The sequence below is a fragment of the Epinephelus lanceolatus genome, chromosome 22, assembly GCF_041903045.1.
Source record: "Epinephelus lanceolatus isolate andai-2023 chromosome 22, ASM4190304v1, whole genome shotgun sequence".
Taxonomy (NCBI): Eukaryota; Metazoa; Chordata; class Actinopteri; order Perciformes; family Serranidae; genus Epinephelus; species Epinephelus lanceolatus.
This window is the reverse complement of record NC_135755.1, coordinates 2,149,364-2,171,331: the sequence shown is the minus strand read 5'-3', so window position 1 is coordinate 2,171,331 and position 21,968 is coordinate 2,149,364. Positions and strand designations below refer to the sequence as shown.

General features: G+C 40.9%; 1 protein-coding gene across 2 annotated transcripts; it reads right to left on the bottom strand.

Moving 5' to 3' along the window:
- Positions 1–695: 695 nt before the first annotated feature.
- LOC117246411 (complement factor I-like) lies at positions 696–13,042 on the bottom strand. Of its 2 annotated transcripts, none has more exons than XM_033610277.2 (18): positions 12,845–13,042; positions 11,620–11,687; positions 11,363–11,516; positions 9,448–9,511; positions 9,164–9,332; positions 8,697–8,887; positions 7,451–7,558; positions 6,791–6,904; positions 6,186–6,215; positions 6,040–6,060; positions 4,717–4,856; positions 4,468–4,571; positions 4,202–4,258; positions 3,989–4,093; positions 2,329–2,504; positions 1,853–1,954; positions 1,623–1,771; positions 696–878 (listed from the first exon to the last, which is right to left on the bottom strand). In XM_033610277.2, exons 1-18 carry the CDS (start codon positions 12,920–12,922, stop codon positions 807–809), a joined length of 1,902 nt encoding a protein of 633 aa, XP_033466168.1. In that variant the 5' UTR covers positions 12,923–13,042; the 3' UTR covers positions 696–806. The 2 variants fall into 2 exon arrangements, with proteins under 2 accessions (XP_033466168.1, XP_033466170.1); XM_033610279.2 differs by having other exon boundaries at positions 7,451–7,555.
- Between the last annotated feature and the right edge of the window lie 8,926 nt (positions 13,043–21,968).

Sequence of the window (21,968 nt, the reverse complement as noted above, 5' to 3'; positions counted from 1 at the left end):
TTCCCGCAATTTTTGCAAGTTCCCACAATTTTTACAAGTTCCTGCAATTTTTATAAGTTCCCACAATTTTTACAAGTTCCTGCAATTTTTGCAAGTTCCTGCAATTTTTGCAAGTTCCAAGTTCCCGCAATTCTTCGCAAGTTCCCACAGTTTTTACAAGTTCCTGCAATTTTTGCAAGTTCCCGAAATTTTTGCAAGTTCCCACAATTTTTGCAAGTTCCCGCAAATTCATTGCATAAAATTGCATAGATATCCCGTATATTCCATCGCATTTTTAAGAAAACATGCTGCATAATCAAGGATTTTTGCCCGCAACAATCACAAAACAACTCTGCATCTTTCTGGAAGGACTGATACATTAAATATTATAAGTAAAAATATTTATTACTTATAATATATTATCCCTCTAAAGTGAAGTAGAAGAGGAGAGTGGCGTGAGATTGAAATATCAAAGTTAAAGTACCTCAAAGTTGTACTTAAGTAGAGTACTTGAGTAAATATATTTAGTTCCATGCCCATTGTCAGTTTGATTATTCAGAGAGGATCATGCACATTAATCAACATGAATAACAGTAACAGTAATGCAAACCAACTTGGTAATGAGGCAGGTACCAACAGTAGTTTACGAGTTATACTATTAAATAACAATATTTTATTAACTGTACATTAATGAGGACACACACAGCAGGCAGAGCTGATGATTGAACTTGCTTTTATTAAAAAACAAAGAATGTTTTCTGTCAGTAAACAGCTGTAGTCAGAGTGAAATATAAAAATAGGACCCTATGTGACTGGTTTTGAAAGTGTTACTGGGAGTTGAACTTTGTCACCACAGCCCACCCTGTCCGAGACCTGATCCACTCAAAGTAATGAGCCACCTGAAAGACAGAGACACATACAGAGTGTTATTATCAGAGGTGATACTGTCATTCTTTGAGTTAAAGTCCCGCCCTCATGACCTGCTGGCAACTCATCAAACAGCTGTTGAGATATTTTGACTCAATCTCCAGGAAAATTGTTGGCATTGTGCGTTCCTGTGACCCACAGATATGTTCCACTTATACATTATAATGTGGTGGAGAGAACAAAACTTTACAACAATGCTGTGGTTAATGTGTGGTCAGGTTCAGGCACAAAGAGCACTTGGTTATGGTTCGCTAAAGAGGCACAATCCTCGTCAACAACCAGTGCTGTCTGTAAACAAAACCAACTCTTGTGCCACTAACCCAACAGGAAGGACAGCGACAATGTCTTTTCATGCCTCAAACGAGACTGACAACAATCAGTGTCCACTAATCAGATCATCAGTGGTTCGATTGAGGTTGTTAAGAGATGAAAGGTCAAGGGGTGATTAAAATCAATACTCTGGAGAGCTGGGATTTGATCAGTATGTCTCTCCATGTATTCATGAGTTATGTCAGTGCTAAGCTGATATTTTGTCCAAAAGAAATGCTCATAGAGTGTCTGAAACACAACCTCTGTAATTTGTACATTTGTGGTGAACAAGTGAAAACTTCGGCCTCATGGTGTCAGCTCAAGAAAAAGTAACAGATTCACCAGAAACACCAGGATTTATCAGACGGGTGAAGGTGGCACTAATACAACGGCTTCACTTTTCTTACCTGTGTATAAACTCCTGGAGAGTTCGGCTGGCCACACCCCCTCCCCCAGCTGACGATGCCCCACAAGTAGGAAACACCGAGTTCATCCTTACACACCAGAGGACCTCCATTGTCCCCCTCACAGGCGTCCACGCTGCCATCCAGATCACCTGCACGCACAAACAAACCTCACATGGACTCTTTTCATGACTACAGTAAGTGTCAGCACACTGAGATATGAGTACTCCTACCTGCACAGAGCATGCCAGGTTTAAAGCTGTCGTTGTGGAATCTCTGACAGTCCTCAATGAGGGACACGTTGGCCCACTGCAGGTACGAGGACTGTATACCACCTATAGAGAAGTGCATCATCAGCACCAGGACCATCGTTTGAACAATGTGTGATGTACACAGCAGTGGCTCACGTGGTAAATCAGTATGATGTGCATATTTTCACCTCTGTACATTTATCCGTACAACATGGATGAAGTGTTGAGTTTGCAACTGTAAATTTAAACACAACGATGCCTAGGGGCTAGTTCAGGCAGTCAACTCGATTCATGCACACACGTTACTCTCCATATGTCTCGGGATTGGTAGCAGCACTCCTGAACATCATCAGCAGACACAGAAGGATACCTAACATGTAATATGTAGACGTGAAAGTCCACTGACAAAGGGGCGACATGTGACAACAGGGCCCTGGCATACTGTCATATCGTCGTACCTCCATCTTGTCCCCATCCAGAGATAGTGCAGGTGTGGCTGGGATGGAAGAGCCTGGTGGTCCAGGGAACGCAGACAGGGCTGACTGCAGGGTTGTCCTCCAAACACTTGTCACTATGTGGGAGCTTCTGAAGCTGCAACAGGGCGATGTCATTCTCACGGGTGTTGGGGTTGTACCTTTATTTGAGTCAGTGGGTGATTTAGACATTAAAAAAGATTGGTTAGATCCAGTGTGATGGCATCATAAGATTATTGCTCTCATCTCTACCTGAATCAATGCTTTGCTATATTTCTTTTGACGATGTAGCACAAATAACACATTGTGATAAGTCCTGCATAATTTTGTTCTGTTACACCTGACAGAACCAAAGAGGGACCTCCAGTGAGCCTTTTCTTTTTTTAACCCATAAGGTCAGACTTTTGAGCAAAATTGTACCAATTATGTTAAAAGGCAAACTGCATCAAATTTGTCTGTATGCTGATGACTCTGTACAATACTTACCTAATGTCCTCACTGCCTCATGTACTTGGAATGTTCCAACATATTCTCATCCCAAGTTCTCACATATCGCCGCTTTGTGAGTGAACTTTCACAACAATATATTATGTGCTAGGTATCCTTTGACTTCTGCTGTCAGTGATACAGGACGCCATAACCAATGCCGGGAAGGCAACAAAAGCACGTGGTCAGGTTTAGACCTGAACACTGGCCTCCTGGGTGAAAGTGCAGGGTTCGTTGGACCCATCCACCACCCTCCTGCCCGCCCTACAGGGACTTTCCAGCTCTTTATATTACATAGAGACCTGCTTACCAATAGCGCATATCATACTTTTGTGACAGCCTACCCACCTAGCAAACTAACTTGCTAACCCTGCAGTAGCTTACAAGTTTTTTTCAGTGTTACTGAGGATTTTATTTAATTGTACTAATCTTAATTTGTGAAAATCGCTCAGCTCTGCAGAAGCACAAAGGAATTTTGAAAGAAGCACAGGAGCAGCTCACTGATGATGTCAGAGGGCCTTGATTGGTTGGAATTGGTTGGCTGGATGTGGGATTTTGGTCCAGTAGCCTGTCCTACTTTGCAAAAACACGTTGTGCATCTGCGTATCAACAGGTGTCGTCCAGCCACATCATGAACTGACACCGTCTGTCTGCAAATCATTCTGCAGTGACAGGTACTGTCTGGCTGACCGGCTACGCATCAGAACACCATGAAAGGTTCGGTCCAGCTACGTTAAAAACTGACACCATCAGCGGAGTATTATACTGCCGCCAAAGGTGGCTTTTGGTTTCGGTGATTGACGCTGAAATCACTGACAAAGCGGCGGTGTTTGATGATTTTGGAATGAGAACAGGCTGAATATTCAGTTTGGCTCTTTTGTCGTTTACACTGACTGTCAGAAATCTGTCCTCATCCCTCTCAGCTTTATGACCTGTAGAGCTAAACCTCCTTTACTCCAACTATTGATGAAGTTACATTTGCAATCATCTCTTTCTCTAAAGCGTAATCCTGTAAATTCATGTGGGAAGAGAAGCAGCCACTTATCCACCCTCCCAAGAAAATACATAGTCCCATAAAACTTTGTGATCTATCAGGTTCACCCTGGTGTGCCATACAAGTGGAGTTTTATTAATGTAATAAATTGTGACATATTCATACAGAGGGTGGACGTGGACATCTTTAACAGGAACAATATCTGTTGTTTCCTGAGGTCTGCTCCTCTTCCAGAGACTAAACTTCACAACCAGCGTAGCAGGATTGGGCCTTCAAGAGAGAAATGGATGACGATTACGGTCAGTGAGAGGACAAGAAGAAATCAAGATAATGCTCAACTTTTGAGTTCACTAAATAAAAAATTAAACGGATGATTACCTTTGGTTGTCTTGACCAGAAACTGCGCCTGTGGTGATGGAGAGGGACGGGTTTTGCCTGGAAGAGAGAGAGAAAGGAGAGACTTATTTGTAAAAGGAAAGAAGTGTTGTTTGCTTTTAAAGTTACATTGTCTACATCTTCCACACATTCAAGGTGACGTGTCAGCCTACATCTGTCTCTGGAACGTCTGACTCTCAAACTGTAATTTTTCTGCTGTCATGTGAATCATTAAAACTACACTGGCAGCACTTCTTCATGCGTCCTACCCGATGCAGTGAGCGGCAGTGACGACCCAGCAGCCTCCAATATAAGCTCCTCCGCACTGAATCCTTTTTTTCAGCTCGATAGCGACCTGCCACTGGATCTGAGTCTGCACACAGAGAACACATTATTATTGATCAGTAACAGCTCCACCCTGCTGTCTGCTGGTTCAGTCATTAGCTGTGGTTGATGGGGTGATAAAGGTAATGATTTCAGATTAAACTGACAGACAGAGAGGTTTGTGTGTGACTGACCCGTTGTGCTGGCCATCCTCCCAACACTCTCTTAAAGCGGCCTCCTCTTCCTCGCTCCTCATACTCATCGTTCTCTGTGCTGGTTTTAGGAATCCCACAGCTCAGCCTTGACTCCAGATGAGCTCTGGTGTTCTTCGTTTCTGCACAGAAACATCTTTTAAATGAATTCTTCTGACAGTTTTACATAAAGAACTGATAATCACTAGTGACCATCCCCTTTTTGAAAAATCACATTCTAAAATTTACAGAAGGTTCCTGACAATTATTTTTGCACCACAGAGCAAAGTCCCCTCCGCACCCACCATGAGACCTTATTATTAAAAAATAGAATAAAAAAATACGGTAGTCAACAGTGAGAGACAAATAACTTTTTGATCCAGTTTGAATTGTGCCATGAATTACACATATGAAGTTTGTCGATGTAAAACCTGGGTCTTTAACAGGGGGTCATTATTTTGTGTTCACACTGGGCGCGAATAAAACAATTTGCACTTGTGAATACATGTAAAGTCAACGTAGACGCGTTTAGAAGTGAATTGGTGGCACACAATGGATGCAATGCGTATGATACGAAATTTGCAAATTAAGCAGCACGGAAAAAACGTGGCGCGATTTCGCATCAGGCTGACGACGCCCCAGATTCAAACGTCCAAAAACATACACATAACTGAAACCACAAAATATCTCCATACTGCTCGTCCGTAGTGATCCAAGTGTCCTGAAGCCCCGACATAAAAAGTTGTATTTGCAGTATGGAGATATTTTGTGGTTTGGTTTTTTTCTGATGTGTTTTATTCACTTCTGGTCTTTTTATCAGCCGGGAAGCAAAACAAGGTTCACATGAGTGAGAAAGCTATGACATCACTTTCACAACATGTGAAGTCATTCTAACTATGTAGTTTCACAGATTTATTCTTCAACAGTTTTACAACAAACTGACTTTCTTGACTTGCATAATTATCTTTCTTCAAATCGGATGAAATGAATTGTTTGTTCGCCGTCAACTACTATATATATATATATATATATATATATACATATATACATATATACATATATATATATATATATATATATATATATATATATATGTATTTATATTTCTTTTTTTCAAAAATTAGATCCCATTTAATTACCTCAAAAAATTGCCAAGAATCAGTCGTATTAAACAATTCTTTCGCTTTGTTTTCTCCTTTGGCTAAATCATATTTGTCAGATTATTGTGTGTTGTACGACATTTATCACATGTTGATTTACTGATGATAAACACTAAATGGGGGAAAAATAAAGTAGTGTGTTGCCTGTTAATATTAAACTACAAACCATTTTTGGGAGAGATGTATTCTGAAATAGAACAGAAAACATGTATCATCAGCCTCTTCATCACAAAAACAACATTACTGATGTCACAGTCGCAACAAACAAGAAGTGCTGGCGTTACATAGTGGTGATAGGGTTACTATGGTTACCTGTGTTCATTGGAAGTGAGATCTGTGGCTCTGTGGGACATAGAAAAACAAAACATGAGATCAAACCTGACACTGTTTAATATCACTGTCTTTCACAAAGTGCTGCTCTGTTCAGATCCGTGAAAAGTGAATTAACAAAATCTCCAGAACAAATGTTGATCGTTTCTGCAAACCATGAATACGTCAAATTTGTACATTATTTTGTAGCGGACATGTTGAAGCTTTGCTTTGGTGCTTTGGTTAACATGTGGTTATGCTTAGGCACAAACATTGCTTGGATGAGATCATGTTTTGGCTGAAAATACCTTTGGAACACAAGTCCCACTGGAAAAACAGCGATGACTCATTAAAAACTGTTGTTGTTGTTTGTTGGTTTCAAACAGTGGTCTGCAGCTTAGCAGGCATCTCTCCTACGTGTCACAAGATCCACCATCTCCTCCACCTCCCACTGACAAAGTCAGCTCATAAACTACGTCACCTCTGAAACATTCCTGGTTTGCAGAAACATGTCATGGCAACATTTTCTTCTGGGGACAGGGCTGAGTAAATGTACGTTAGATGTTACACAAAATTCAAATTCAATGATGTGTGTGTGTGTTCAGTACTTATGTGTTTCTTTGATTCATCCTCGCCATTAAGACAGTCGATCTGTCCATCCCTGACTGCTTCTTTATGCAAACACACACCTGTGCTGCAGCGGAAAGCTTCGTTCCTGCATTCTGACATGAAGACAAACAGTGGTTCACATTATAAACGATGGAGCATATCAGTCGTTGTTACATCTACAAAAACAGCTGGACATGTCCTGAACTTCTGTCAAAACAGACCAGTTTTGGTTGCTACAAATGCACCTGGACGTGTCCCTAACCCATCAAACATGGCTGGATATGTCCCGCACTTTTTAAGAAAGACCCTGTTTGGTTTGTTAAAAAACACCTGGTTTAATAGCTGCAAACACAGCTGGACATGTCCAGAACTCTTGTTAAAACAGACCAATTTTGGTCGCTACAAATACGCCTGAATGTGTCCCAAACTCTGGTTAACAATTACCCTGTGTGGTTGCTTAAAATATGACTGGATATGTCCCGAACTTGTTCAGAAAAACCCAGTTAAGTTCATGGTCATGTCCCAACCTCTTCTTAAAAAATACCCAGTTTGATGACAACAACAAAAATGGTGTCACATGACACTCTTGTAAAGTATATGTAGTATATCTGTGGTTGTTACATCTATATGTGAATGTGTGTTGTGTATTTCTGTCTTACTCTTGCAGCACATCTCGTCGCTGCGGTCGCCGCAGTCGTCGACTCCGTCACACGTCTGACTGAGAGACACACACTTCCCGTTCACACACCTGAACTCACACTCCCCTGCTGAAACAAACACACACACATGACCAGTGAAAACAGAGTCAGATCAAACTGAGGAAGCAGAACACAACCTACAACCTCCAGTGCCTCTCTTTCGTGTGGGGTCCCGCAAGGTTCTATTCTTGGCCCTATTCTTTTTTCGTTACATATGTTACCACTTGGGTCTATTATAGCCAGGCACAAGCTTTCTTTTCATTGTTACGCAGATGATCTGCAAATCTATCTGCCACTGAAGCCTAGAGGCACTGATGCACAAAGTTCCCTACTTGACTGTATTGCTGACATCAAGCAGTGGTTGGCCCAAAACTTTCTGCATTTAAATGAAGACAAAACAGAGTGCATTGTGTTTGGGGATACTGTGACGACTGGCTTTGGTGCCTTGTCTTCATCGTTCAGTCCTACTGTCAGAAATCTGGGAGTGATCTTTGACAGTTATTTTAAATTTGATAAACAAATTGACAATGTCATAAAGACAAGCTTTTATCAGTTACGTCTCCTGGCCAAAGTAAAATCATTCTTGAGCTGTCACAACCTGGAGAGAGCTATCCATGCTCTAATTAGCTCCAGACTAGATTACTGCAATGCACTGTATGTTGGCATCTCCCAGTTTTCTCTTAGCCCCCTTCAGCTTGTTCAAAATGCAGCTGCCTGTCTGTTAACTAACACTAGTAGACGAGAGCACATTACCCCAGTCCTCTATTCTCTCCATCAGCTTCCTGTCCATTTTAGAGTTGATTTTAAACTATTAATGTTTGTTTTAAAAGCTCTCAACGGCCTTGCCCCATCTATTTATCTGAGATTTTAACTGTTCGTGAGCATGGCAGGGCTTTGAGGTCATCCAGCCAACTTTTGTTGGAAGTGCCCAGGTCTAAGTATAAACACTGGGGTGACCGAGCCTTTTCAGTTGCTGCACCCAGGCTCTGGAAGAAGCTCCCCTGTGACATGTGTGCTATCTCTGACCTGGGCCTCTTTAAATCAAAACTAAAAACTTATTTATTCAGGATGGCCTTTAATACCCAGGAGTGTGGCAATACTTTTATTCTTTTATTCTGTGTTTAAACTGTATGTTATATTCTGTAAAGCACTTTGGTTCACCTGTGGGTTGTTGTAAAGGGCTACATTTACATTTACAGTCACTCACCTGTCGGCTGTACGCAGGTTGCCGTGGCGATCTCCCCGTTGTCGATGGCGGTCTTGTCGTAGATCACACATTCTGCCAGTGAGGTCTCGTAACCTTGGCAACGGACACTCACACATTTGGTGGGTAACTCCTGGTCTTCATGGTAGCTCTTCAGGGAGATGTACGACACGGTGCCAGCAGACGCTGCACCTCTGCACGCACACGCAACATGACATTTAAAATCACAGTGGAAACTGTCGATCAGTCAGAATCAGACAACCCAATGGGCAGAATAATGAAACCACAGATACATTACATTTGTACGTGTCATGTGCAGCTGATGTGTTAAAACTTTACACAATTACTTGAATTCAATGTCAAAGCTTTGGTTAATGTTTGGTTACGTTTAGGCACAAAAGGTTTTTAATGGTTTCCAGTATATTTACAGTGTGTGTGCATTATGAAATGTAAAATATGACTCCTCTCACAGAGGGTGCCCAGCCGCCTTGCAGGCCACGTTAGCAGCAGCCATGTCCCACAGCTCCTGACACACCAGCAACTCCTCACCACATCCTCCAGTGCTCCCAGTGCTGGGAACAAAGAGCCTGACCACCTCCGTGCCCTCTTCGACTGAACCTCTGAACTTTGGTTGAGCAGCTGAAGTGAGACGAAGACAAAGGTCAAAGTGAAGAGAGATACACCAGCAGATGAAGGTTCTAATGAAGGATGCTAAAACTTCAGAGAACAGCTCGAGATAAATCTGAGAACACACCTGTGCAGGTTTTTCCAAAATGGGACATGAAGGGTTTCATGGTCCGACAGGAAACAGCCATCGCCTGGAAAATAAATCATCTTTAATCTCAGAGAAGGCTCGGACTCTTTATTCAGACATGTTTATGTTCACAAATGTTCATTATGACTTGGTGACCGATGGTTTTCTGTATTTCGTCATGTTACTGAGCTTCTGTCTCACATTTTTCCAACACAAAGTCCAAAGCACAAAACCATGTTTCTGTTACTTCCTGCAGGACAAAGTCATCATTTGGTGTAAAGCAGAAAAACCTTTAAGATCATGTTGTGTCTTCCAAAGCTTTGCTGCCACAAATAATATGTATCACTGAACTCCACGTCTGTTTAATGACATTACAAAATCTTTTCTTTTGTTGGGAAGCTTTAAAAGCAAAACATCATCAGATATCGCTGCTGAAGCTCGGAGGCTCTGTCGCTTACTTCAAGCACCAAAATAAATACACACAAGTTACATTTTTGATTTAGTGCGTATTGTTCCCGTGTGAAATGTATCCACACAGATGTTTTGCATTTTCACAGAACTGTGGATTCAGACCTGATGTGCAACAGTTGTTTTTAATGTAAATTGTTTCCCAATATGCAGATGATGATGTTTTTAATCTGTAAGGTTTATCTTTGATTTCTGTTTCACTACGCTATACCTTCATTTTATATACCTTATCTTTTAATTATATTGCTCGTTTTAATTACTATGTGATGCACTTTCTTTAAATCATATTACACCAATGCTTCTTTTTGCTTTTATTTAAGTAAAGCACACTGCATGGCCCCCATGTATAAAATGTACTAATGACATAACCTTGAAATTGCTACATTTGGTGGGAGAGTCTTACTGCGGGTTGTCCGTTAGCTGAAATGTGTCAGATTTAGGGAGATTTAGTGGCATCTAGAGGTGAGGATGCAGATTACAACCAGCTGAAACTTCTCCTGGTTAGAAAACCTGCAGTATTTATTGTTAAGGAGGTTTGTTACCAGGAGCTGAATGATCCACAGAGGTCTCGTCCTCTCAGAAACAAACAGACCTGCTGATTTACACCTGGAAAAACACTAAATGAAGCAGTTTCAATTTTAAAAATCTGTGTTTTCCTCCAACTGCAGTGGCTGATGTGAAAACATGAACATCTCTAACTAGAGTCAGTGTTTGGTTTGTCCGTTCTGGGCTACTGTAGAAACATGGCGGTGCAACATGGTGATCCTCGTCCACAACTCTAAATGAATAACAGGAACTTAAAGGTATGTAATGCAAGAACTGTCGGCTGCTGTTTGTAACTAACTATCTCCAGCAAGTGTGAACCAACCAACCCCAGATTCACTCTCATTTAGGAACGAGCTTTGTCTGTTTGGCGTTTCACCTCATTGAATCTACATATTTTTGGTGCAGAGTCCAAGATTTTAATTGCTTCCTCTTGGATGTCCGCTGCTTACAGTCTGACACCTGGTCGCCACCTATTTATGAAGTCCCAATCTCACTTGCGTGCTGTGCCAAAGAACGTCCCCACCACAGCAAAATATGAAGAAAATACAAAGATACAGGCAGAGGGCAGAGTCTCTACAGGAAAATGTATCATGACAGTGATAACGTCTGTGAGGGTCTATACATTGTTGTTGGGTTTTTTTCTGTACAATATAGATTTAAGTTTGTGTTTAATAAAATCGTTGTTAAATAGGGAAAGCCCAGAGGCCAATAAACGCTCCACTGACACTGGAATTATCGTTCACAGCAGCGTCACAGTCTGGTGCCCCCTGGTGGCAGTGGAAACTAACTGGTGTTGGTTGGTGTTTTCATTCTTAACATCTTTAGTGAAAGAGACTCCAGTGAGAATCTAACTCCAGCTGCCAGTGTCAGTGTCTTGTTCAGTCACCACTCATGTTATTACCTGGCAGTAGGACAGGAGGTGCTTGTTGCCATGGGTACAGACTGGGGTCATGCCCTCTGTGGGACACTTGTAGGCCGGTTTACAAATGCACTGTCCATCTATGCAGGACTGCCACGGAGGACAAAACACCAGGCCGCAGGATTCACGAGTTAAACTGAGAAACCAAGAGAGAGACTGAATTAACACTGGGCCTGGTGACTCAAAAACAATACACAAACAATAAACAAGTCCAGCCAATCAGAGAGCAGAGCACTTACTTCTTTTCAAGACACTTGACTGGTCCCAGAAAGTCGTCTGTCTTTGGAGGGGAGCTCTGAGTCGAGAGCTGAAAGGAGGTGATACAGAGGTTCAGTAAAAGAATCGTGGTACAACAACAAGGGAGAGCCACAGCCCTGATCCTGAGAGAGTTGGGACGCCGTGGAAAATATAAAGAATCCATGATGAGAATCTCCCGTTCCAGCACATCCCAAAGATGCTCTATTGGACTGAGATCTGGTGACTGTGGAGGCCATTGGAGTACAGTGAACTCATTGTCATGTTTGAGATGATGTGAGCTTTGTGACATGGTGCGTTATCCTGCTGGAAGTAGCCATCAGAAGATGGGTACACTGTGGTCATAAAGGGATGGACACGCTCAGCAACAATACTCAGGTAGGCTGTGGTGTTTAAACCATGCTCAGTTGGTACTAAGAAAATCTAACTAATACTTGATTTCCCTGCTGCCACAAAAAGAATTTGCAAATCATATCATTCAGCTTTTAGTGACATTTTACACAGCGTCCAGACTTTTTAAAATCAGGGTTGTCACATTGTCACAGCAAAATATGATCAGACGAGTCAAAAATATGACTGAGTGCGTCAGTAAATAGTACTGTTAATCAAAATGTCAACAGAAGTTTAAAGCTTTTTACTTTTCCCTTTAGCTCCAATCAGTTGTTAAAAAACATGAACACACATTTGTTTTACTCTATGAAGCTAATGTTTATTTATTTATTTAATAATTTGTCTGTTCATCATAAAAACCTTTTGCATTTTAAAGTATAAAGCTTAATATTTCACTCTCCATTTTTTATTACTTTAATTAACAGTTGTTTGTATTATATGTATTAATGTATAGACTTAATTATGTTTGTAACTTTACAGCAGCTGGTTGACCTCTCTTATCACATATGTTTATTAATTAATGTCAGGAATATAAATAGATATGTTTGGCCCATTACAGCTTCCATACAATGTTTTGTAATTCGGTTTAATGCACTGTGAATATACTGTGCTACTCTCTAACATATACTGACGTGTTAAGTTACTCAGCCCTTCAGTGACTCCTGACTGTGGTGTTATTGAACACTGCTGCATTATATTGTCACAGTACTCAGCTTCATGTGCATAAATCTGACCTGAGGACAGAAATAAAAACAAATAATAGTCCCAAATATTTAAAACTAAAATGCCTTGAACAGTTAAACACCAGAGTGAACTCACCGTGATGGAGGAAGAGACGAGGACAGACAGAACGAGAGAACAAACTCCGGCTGATGTCATCATGACAAACTCAAACATGGACCGACTGGTTTCCTCTGAAGATTTGGACAAAACTATTTTACCTTCAGCTGATTAAAAAAATATTCTTATTCTCCTCTTTGATGTAAGAGACTGAAGGTTTGTCCTGAAGCGTCAGACAGTTTTCTCTTTATAAAGGAGACACACTGATGATGTCACCAATCAATCATTAGCTTGTCTTGTCAGTGCTGACCGCCCCCCCCCACACACACACACACACACACTGTGTCCTGACATTTGAATGAAATATTGGATCTTTGTTACCGTCTATCTGAGCATGTGCGAAAACTTCCCAGTCACCAGAACTAATGTTAGCATTAAACTACGGATACGTCACGTGTGTTTGTCATTATGCGGCAGAGACACTGACACTGTACATTTCATTACTGTGGCTTATATAAATCCCTGTTCAGTAACCATGGTAACTGATACTGCTGAAATAGCCTGCTCTACGGCGTGATAACTGTCAGGCGTAAGGAGGATCTATACTTGTGTGGCATAGCCTACACATGTGGCCTACGCTGCTGTGAGCATTTATACTTGTGCAGTGGTGTGTCAGCTGTGTCACTCTGCAGTTACACCTCCAAACACTAGATGGCGACAGAGTTTCTGTGAAGTGCTGTAAAGTTGATTCAAAACACACATTAAACACACATTAAACACTCATTAAACAAACACATGTTAAACACACATTAAACACACGTTAAACACACATTAAACACACACTAAACACGCATTAAACACTCATTAAACACACGTTAAACACACGTTAAACACACATTAAACACTCATTAAACACACATTAAACACACGTTAAACACACATTAAACACATGTTAAACACACACTAAACACACATTAAACACTCGTTAAACACACATTAAACACACATTAAACACACACTAAACACACACTAAACACACATTAAACACTCATTAAACACACATTAAACACATTAAACACACATTAAACACACACTAAACACACATTAAACACACATTAAACACTCATTAAACACACATTAAACACATGTTAAACACACGTTAAACACACATTAAACACACATTAAACACACAATAAACACACATTAAACACTCATTAAACACACGTTAAACACACATTAAACACACATTAAACACACGTTAAACACACACTAAACACACATTAAACACACATTAAACACGTTAAACACACACTAAACACACATTAAACACACGTTGAACACACATTAAACACACATTAAACCCACATTAAACACACATTAAACACACGTTAAACACACATTAAACACACATTAAACGCACATTAAACACATGTTAAACACATGTTAAACGCACATTAAACACACATTAAACGCACGTTAAACACATGTTAAACACACATTAAACGCACGTTAAACGCACATTAAACACACGTTAAACACACATTAAACACACATTAAATGCACATTAAACATACATTACACACATTAAATGCACATTAAACACACGTTAAACACTCATTAAACACACATTAAACACACATTAAACACACGTTAAACACACATTAAACACACATTAAACACTCATTAAACGCACATTAAATGCACATTAAACACACATTAAACACACGTTAAACACTCATTGAACACACATTAAACACACATTAAATGCACATTAAACACACATTAAACACACGTTAAACACTCATTAAACACACATTAAACACACATTAAACGCACATTAAACACACAGTAAACATGGCTTAATAGAGACAGTTTCAAACACAAATCAGCTTCACTATAACTCGCAGCATTCACAGAAAAACACTTGTCTTTATCTGGACACATTTTCCCCACAAATACAACATGCTAACGTTATTAGCACAAGTCTATGGCATTTTACATTGTTTACATTAGCCTAGCAGCTAGCAGAGATTTCCGTTCTTTTCTGGGTTTTGAGATCTGCATTTTGGTCTGGTGGGTTTGGTGATGGTGATTTCAGGGCTGTTTCTGGTGAAACAAAAATGATCTTCCTCTTCACCACAGAGCTCTGTCTCTGTAGGGATCCTTTCATCATGCTGTCAGACACTTAGAATAACAGTCTGAGCCTGTCAGTGGTTACACTGCAGCCTGTTTCATGGCTGCCAGCTGCAGCACTCTCTCTCTGGACCTGTTTCAAAACTTCTTGTGCCAATTAGTCACTTAGACACAAAAACATGGAACAACAGGGCTGAAAAATACGTAAGCTACCCTTTAATTTGCTACGGCTCTGATTCGCACCTCTGATTGTTGTTTTCTCCACAGCAACGGCAGCAAAGACTCATGGGTATTGTAGGAGTTAGAATCTACGATGCCAGACTGCAGGACAAGAACACGTCCTCACTGTGACCTCGTCACATGTCCACGTTTGGTCATGGACTTTCCATGTCCACATATGACGTCCAAGGTACCCTGGGTGTGTTGGTTGTTGACGTTCTGGGACGCTGTGTCAACTTCAGCCTGTTACATGCATTGTCTGTACAGTTTGCATACAGTCTCTTTCAAAATAAAAGCACTACGTCGCTACGTCTGTGGTTGAGATTAGGAACAAAGACCAGGGTTTGGCCTTACAGTCTTACAGGAAGTGATCAGTGGCCTCGTGTGACCCATCCTGCACGCCCTACTTGCACTTCCGCCACCTTAACTTTCGCTGTTGTCCCGTCCAGTCCGTTAAACAATAACTATGATCAGCCACATATTATGGAGGGCATTCTACGCTGGTGCCTGACACAACAAATCACAGACCAAGCGCCAGTTTTCGACGACTTCAGAGTGAGACCAAGTTCAAAAGAAACATGATTTTCCACATGTATGTTCTGAAACATGGTCTGCATTCATATCCATGTTGTGTTTAAAGGGTTAAAGCTGCTGGGAAATGGAGCACCTGATAAAACCTGGAATGAGAGTCATGAATTTCATCACATCTGTGTAGTTAATGTTCAACACTGTGTCCAGAGGACAGAAGGCTCTGTGCTCTGAGCTGCTGCCAAACTGGGATGATGTTGTGGTGATTGTGATTTATCATAAATCTATAACAACCAACCTTCACCTGGGCTGAAGGAGACAGAACAGTTTTAAAGCAGAGTTTGAGCTCAGATGGATTCATTTGGTTCTGAGTTTGGGACGGACACACAGAGAGACGTCATGTCTTCATGGAGGAGTAATCATAAACATTCAGACTTTGCACCGGCTTCAGTCCAGCCCAAATAAAATGGTGGATTTTTTTTGTTTGCATTCACTTACATGTCCGATCTGGAAATAAACAAAGACACAGACATTTATTGACACTGTTGACCAACGATCAGATCAGATCATGGTGGTCCACATTCCTGATCGATGGACGAGTCACCTGCTCACTGACGATATAATGATGAACACTCTGTGTGTGTGTGTGTGTGTGTGTGTGTGTGTGTGTTCCATGTTTTTCTCCTCACTGACTTGGTCAATCCATGTGAAATTTGGCACAGTGGTAGAGGGTCATGGGAGGATGCCAATGAAGCAATATTACATCAATTGGCCAAAGGGGGGCGCTATAGCAACCCATTGAAATGTCAAACTTTGAATGGGCATATCTCATGCCCCGTATGTGGTAGAGACATGAAACTTTGCACAGAGATGCCTCTCCTCATGAGGAACACATTTGCCTCAAGAACCCATAACTTCCGCTTATATAGATTTTCCGCCATTTTGAATTTTTTGAAAAACACTTCAAATGGATCTCTTCCTAGGAAGTTTGAGTGATCTGCATGAAACTGGGTGAACATAATCTAGGGACCAATATCTAAAGTTCCCTCTTGGCAAAAGTTGGAAAACTTACTAAAACTGAGCTTCTATAAGGCAATGAATATTGCGGAGGGCGTGGCTCATCACATAAAGGTGTATAACATCTCAAGGGTTTCACCCATCACCACGCAACTTTGTAGGCATATGACCACACATAATCTGAGGGGACCCCTCCATTATTGACCCCATCAAACAAAATGGGGGCGCTAGAGAGCTCATTTCTTATCTAGGCCTAACCGCCATATGGATTTTTACTAAACTTGGTAGATATGTAGAACAGGACGCCTCAAGGTGACTGGAGAAATTTAACTCTAATTGGCAACTGGGTGGCGCTATAACAACAGAAAAATGCTTGACCAGGACATCGCTGTTTTTTACAGCGGGGATTATGCCCCCAAAACCAGGTATTTTAAGCCAAAACATGATCTTTTTACGCCTAAACATAACCACACATTAACCACAGGGTTGTTGAACTGTTTCAATGCATGTGATATAATAATGTACCAATGTTATTTGGTTTGCAGAAACAAACAGTGCCAACCTTTTTCCTAGCGTTTAAGTTGAAAGGTCAGAAGGTCAGCTGACAGATCAGTTTCAGAAAGACTTTAGTTCAGGTTAGAGTTTGACAACTTCCTGTTCAATCAGTGGGAACTTATGGTTTGTGATGATTACTTTGTGAAGTATGATTACACGTCTTTGTCTTTGCTGTTTGTAAAGTCAGACACACAAATACAGACAATATGAATAGTTATTATTTTCATCAGAATGTGATGTGAGTATAACTCCACATATCCTGGATCACTGCTTTAAAAATATGTTAATGTCACTGTGTGAACGATGAGACAACTAAACACAAGTTAAACTTCAAGGCTGAGGACACAAAGAGGCACAGGAACACAGAAACAGCTGTGATGAAAGAAAAAGGCCGCGTCACTCAAAATGAACAATTATCCTTCTGTTTTCAGTTTATTGCACCATGTCGATCACCACCTGGAACCATAAAGCCTGTAATATAGGGTCATATCACTTCCTGCCGTAAAGCACATACAGTCATGTCTTATATTAGAAAATAAAGATTAAACATAATGAAGAAAAACATGCAATGCATATCATACAGAAAAGAGAGTTCATACAGTTTAACAGAGACGCACAGAGGCACCAACATGAACAGCTGAACCAAAGCCTTCCACAGAGAAAGGCCGTGACAAAAGACACCAAAACATCCAAAACTTTAAATCTTTAGAGTGACGATGATGAAATCTTTAATGTGGATCGGTCACATCTGGAGGACAAATCCTTGAGGGTCATTTAACAGCACTATCTGTCAGACTATCTGGATCCAAAATATTCCGTCCGCTGTTTATCAGATTTATTAAATTACGACTCTACGTCTTTGTCCAACAAAGACATCAGCCGGAAGTCAAAGAATCTTTACCTCGTCTGATTCGTACGACGTAGAGGAAAACGTAGAAGTTTTAGAGGCAGCTACAATAATGCTACTCTCCTTTCTTTACAGCCCCGTCACCAGAAGAAAGGGTTGCCATGGATACATCACATTTGTATGTTTTATACGAAATCCAATCAACATCCCTAAAGTGACGTACGGACAGCCCAAATTTACGTAGCCTGGTTAGTCTGAAAATTCCTTGCGTTGTTTGGCAGAAAATACAAACACTCCATGCAGTCAGTTTCAGTTTGCCAGCAGCATTTGAGCCACCGAGCCTCAGTGTTTCTACCGACCCTTTTAGGCGAAGTTTTAGCTGCAGACCAAAGGTGTTTTTCATCGATCGTTGGTGCCGTTTTTTAGCCGCGTTTTAGCCATAGAAGCCGGTCTGTTTGTGCTGTTTGTGCCATCCCTCGGCAGCATTTGAGTCACAGATCCTGCTTGTTTTTCACCCATCCTTCATGGCATTTCTTGGCAGCATTTAAGCCACTGATCCCGGGTGTTTTTACTGACCGTTTGCAGCACCTGTCCTGATTGTTTTTATCGTGTATTAGCAGCATTTCTCTACAGCGATTAAACCACTGATCCAGACTGTGTTTACCGACTATTTGTGGTGTTTGAGCCGCCTGTCTCGGGTGTTTTTACCGACTATTTCTCTGCAGCGTTTGAGCCACTGAACCTCAGTGTTTTCCATCGACTATTCATAACATTTCTCAGCGGCATTTGAGCTACCAATCCCACTGGTTTTTTCACCCACCCTTCGTGGCATTTCTTAGCACCGTTTAAGCTACCAGCCCTGTGTGTTCTTAGACTATTGGTGGCGTGTGAGCCTGATCTACCCTGGGTGAATTCACTGACCATTTGCAGTATTCCTCAGTGATGTTTAAGCCACTGATCCCGGGTGTTTTACTGACTGTTTGTGGCGTTTGAGCCACCTGTCCCAGGTGTTAGTACCGAGCATTTGCAGCATTTCTCAGGGGTGTTTGAGTCACCTGTCCCGGTTGTTTATACCAACTATTTGCAGCATTTCCCAGCAGGGTCTGAGCCACTGAACCCGGGTGTTTTTTCTACCGCCCTGTCCCTGCTTTTCCAGTGACTGTTGTGCCACCACACTTGAGTGGTTTCAGCCAGAACATGATCTTTTCCAAACCATAAGTTGAGTTGCGTTTGTGCCTAAACCTCACCACAATGTAACAAATTTGTGGCTTACAGAAAGGTAAAATGCGAAAAGAAATTTTGGCAATATGGTTTATCTTAAAGCAGGAGTGTAGCGTTAGTTTTGGAAAACCGGGACTTGTTTTTGGGGTAAAGCCAACTTTTCTTTTTTAATACACAATAATGTGTAAAAATAAGCAAGGACTTCCAGCTACCATCTTTGTTTGGATAACGAGAGGTTAATAATCTTTATTATCGCACAGTGAGCAGAATATCTTTATTATTTCCTTGTGGATTTGGACACACCTTTGAACCTGTGCTAAGTGTCATTAAATGAAAGAGATCTGTCCTCCAGAAAAACAGACGTTAGCTCTGTGACTCGAATGTAATGATAACACGAGCTAGTATTATGCACACATGAGCAAACACGTCAAGAGCTAATGCTAACATTTTAAAATATTCTATGCTAGTAGGCACAATATATTAGCATATTATTTAGCAGGCAACATGCTAATACCGTAGCACAAGCTAAGGGTGCGATGCTAAGATGCCACAGCTTGTTAAATCAATCACGTAATAGCAAACCGATGACGTGAACGGTTGGTGTGTTATCTAAAATATTCACTGAGTCAAATTTTGTTCAAAACCTTGTTTAACTAGCAGCGTTAGCCACCGGCAGTTTTCTAGCATTAGAAGTTGATCGAGCATTGTCCTGCAGTACGGGGCACTACTGGGACATCAACACATTTATTGCCACATCTCTTTTAGACGGACGACTCTGGTCTGTTATCGACTTTACCACAAATGAATGTTTTCTGCACTTGGCCAATTCAGTTGTTCGGAAGTTTCAGATCACACAAACACACAAAGAAAGATCACACCCCAACAGGCACAAAGTACACATGAAAAACAAAAGACACGTACAGCAAGACACACGTATATAATTTGGTCTTTCGGTTGATACATTCGTTATAGGGAGAAGGCTAATTGTTACCACTCATTGATTCAAGTTGGACACAACTCCAAGGACGAGTGCGTCCTTTGCTCCGGATGTTTGAAATAGAGCAAAGATGAAATTAAGAGAACTCTGCTGCTGTTTGGGACTGACTGACAAAACTCCTCCAATCAATGTGACACTGTTTTATCTGATGTACTGAGTTCAATATTTAATGTTTAAAGGGGAAACTTGTTCTGCCTTTTTGGAGATAAAAGCATTTTCATCTTTCAAAGCCACAAATCCAGCTGCTATAAACTAACGTACCGTTTGAGTCTGACATACAGTAAATATTTATTGAGGTAATATATCATGTATGTAACCAACACAGTCTCATAGAAAGACTTTTAATGGAAACAAAGTCTTAATAATGCATAACCTGGTGGTGGGCACCGAATGTGTTGGAGTCATGTGGAAAAAATCAAATGGAAAAAATGAGACAGTCGGTGCAGGGTGAGTGGGCGGTGTGGTGGATGGGTCACACAAACATGGACTTTCACCCAGGAGACTTCTGCTCGTGTCCCGTGTGAAACCAAAAGTCAACGTTACATAACTTTACGGACTTTATGTAATTATGTAAAGTGTACGTGAGTACTTTATGTAACTAAAACAGGCCGTTTATAAAGATGGACGACATGACAGTTCCCCAGAAGTGAAGCCAAAACATCTGGATCGCCCCCTGGTGGCTGGCTGCAGTACAGGTCATAAACCCTGCTCCCTCTGTGTTAGTGGACGGGACATGGGCCAAACTAAAGGATCAAAACATAATTCTTATCACACTGATGTTTTGAGTTATTTGATGCTATAAAGACGAGGTCTGATCATAACTGATCATCAACTGGGCAACATATTGATAGTATATCACGAGATGTCTTAGATTTTAGATATGGCAAGGCTCTATTTAAGTAAAGTGATGTAATTTTCTGAACTCATCAGACTGTTGTAGCCGTTCTATTATCTGCCTTTACTCAGTCATTACATCCATATTACTGATGGTTATTTATCTCTATTAAAATCGTATCGTAAAATCTTGTTTAAATATTTGGTCAGAGCACCAACAGTCAGCCCTACAATGTTGTTGCCATATTGATATCGAGGTGTTTGGTTAAACATATCGTGATATTTGATTTTCTCCATATTGCTCAGCCCTACAGCTGCCTGTGCCAGTCGGTGTTGGCTGGACGGCGGTGACTTGACACCACCGTGCCAATTCTGGCTCCAGCTGCAGCCATATCTGGAATATTTTGGATTAATTTTTGTACCCTGGGAAGAAGTGAAGACACATCGTCTATCTTTGTAAAGTATAATCATTGGTAACTGCAAAATACACACTTTTATGTCACTTACATCCTGTACGTAGTTATTTTAACTGAAATTATCTTTTTTTCTAAACTAAACAAAATAAAGTATTTTTTGTTCCCTAAATCTAACCAAGTGTTTTCTTCATTCGTAAAAGAACTCACACTGACATAGTTCTCATGTTGCCAGCATTTCCTGCCCACCACCACTTAATGCGTTCTTAAAACTTTGTGTCCATTTCACGCATCGTGAGACTGTGCTAACGTAAAAGTAAAAAGTATCAAACTATGTGAAACCAAATGAGAAGTGAACCGTATCCAAGGTGCTGACTGAAGATCATGGATTGTGCTTTT

Bases quoted from the DNA above. Each gene is read 5' to 3' on its own strand.
- LOC117246411 (XM_033610277.2), bottom strand. From the start codon at position 12,922: ATGTTTGAGTTTGTCATGATGACATCAGCCGGAGTTTGTTCTCTCGTT. The intron at 9,512-11,362 runs GTAATAACATGA...TTTATTTTCCAG, and splicing joins ACCTCCTGTCCTACTGCCAG to GCGATGGCTGTTTCCTGTCG. The intron at 9,333-9,447 runs GTGTGTTCTCAG...GTCTCACTTCAG, and splicing joins TTTTGGAAAAACCTGCACAG to CTGCTCAACCAAAGTTCAGA.